At 42.7% G+C, this 851-nt stretch overlaps 1 protein-coding gene across 1 annotated transcript; it reads right to left on the bottom strand.

Moving 5' to 3' along the window:
* Position 1: 1 nt before the first annotated feature.
* On the bottom strand, positions 2 to 367 carry TM35_000551000 (uncharacterized protein; the record flags this gene model as incomplete). Its single annotated transcript, XM_029030765.1, has 1 exon — positions 2 to 367. A coding segment is annotated over one exon (366 nt), but the record flags the coding sequence as incomplete, so codon positions are not given.
* Between the last annotated feature and the right edge of the window lie 484 nt (positions 368 to 851).

Below are 851 nucleotides of genomic sequence, written 5' to 3'. Positions count from 1 at the left end.
TGGTGGTGGTTGTTGTATCTGTATTATCAGCAGAACCCTCTTGGTTGGCTGTTGACTCACTCGCTGAAGATGTATTATCAGTCTCAGTTGATGCAGGATTTGAACCACCATCACTTGCTGTGGCTGAAGTGTTGGAAGAAGGTGTAGTTGGTGATGTTGCAGTTTCACGTGCCTCATTGTTTTCATGTTGAGGGTTTTCTGAAGGAGCAGTACTGTTCCCTGCAGTAGAAGGAGAAGGTGCAGCAGGAGGAATAGTAGCTTCAGAAGGAGAAGTACGACCACCAGCAACTCCACCAGTACCCTCAGCAGAAGCAGTTTCTCTATTTTTACCGGCAGCACTATCACTATGACCGTCAGCACCAGGCATACTATTTTCATCGTGACGGTCTTGCGGATTTTGACCACCAATTTCACCAGGACCCTTAACAGGCTGTTCAGAAGCAGGTGCTTTTGGTGTTCCNAATTATAAATATAAATTCATCTGTTATTATTATTTCTTTTTCCCACTGCAAAAAACAGTTCATCATTATCATCACAGTGCAAGCCCAGGCACACAGACAGAGACAATGGAGTAGCAATAATAATTATTATAGGATAAACATAAAGAGAGCAAAAACACACACAAAACACAATAACATTAAGAAACATAAAAAAAGAAGAAGTAAATCCCAACAGGTGAAAGATTAGTTAGACTGTAGGGATGCATGCAAAGAAAAAGAAGAGAAAACAAAGGATGACCTGAGTGTCACCACCACCACAATCAGCACACAAGAATACAGGCCAGTGTAACCACAATCAGTAGTGGTACACGCACCCACACAGAACTGCCGATACTGCTGCTGCTGTCTGCA

The sequence above is a fragment of the Trypanosoma theileri genome, assembly GCF_002087225.1.
Source record: "Trypanosoma theileri isolate Edinburgh chromosome Unknown TM35_Tth_55_V1, whole genome shotgun sequence".
NCBI lineage: Eukaryota > Euglenozoa > Kinetoplastea > Trypanosomatida > Trypanosomatidae > Trypanosoma > Trypanosoma theileri.
This window is presented reverse-complemented; position numbering and strand designations above follow the sequence as displayed.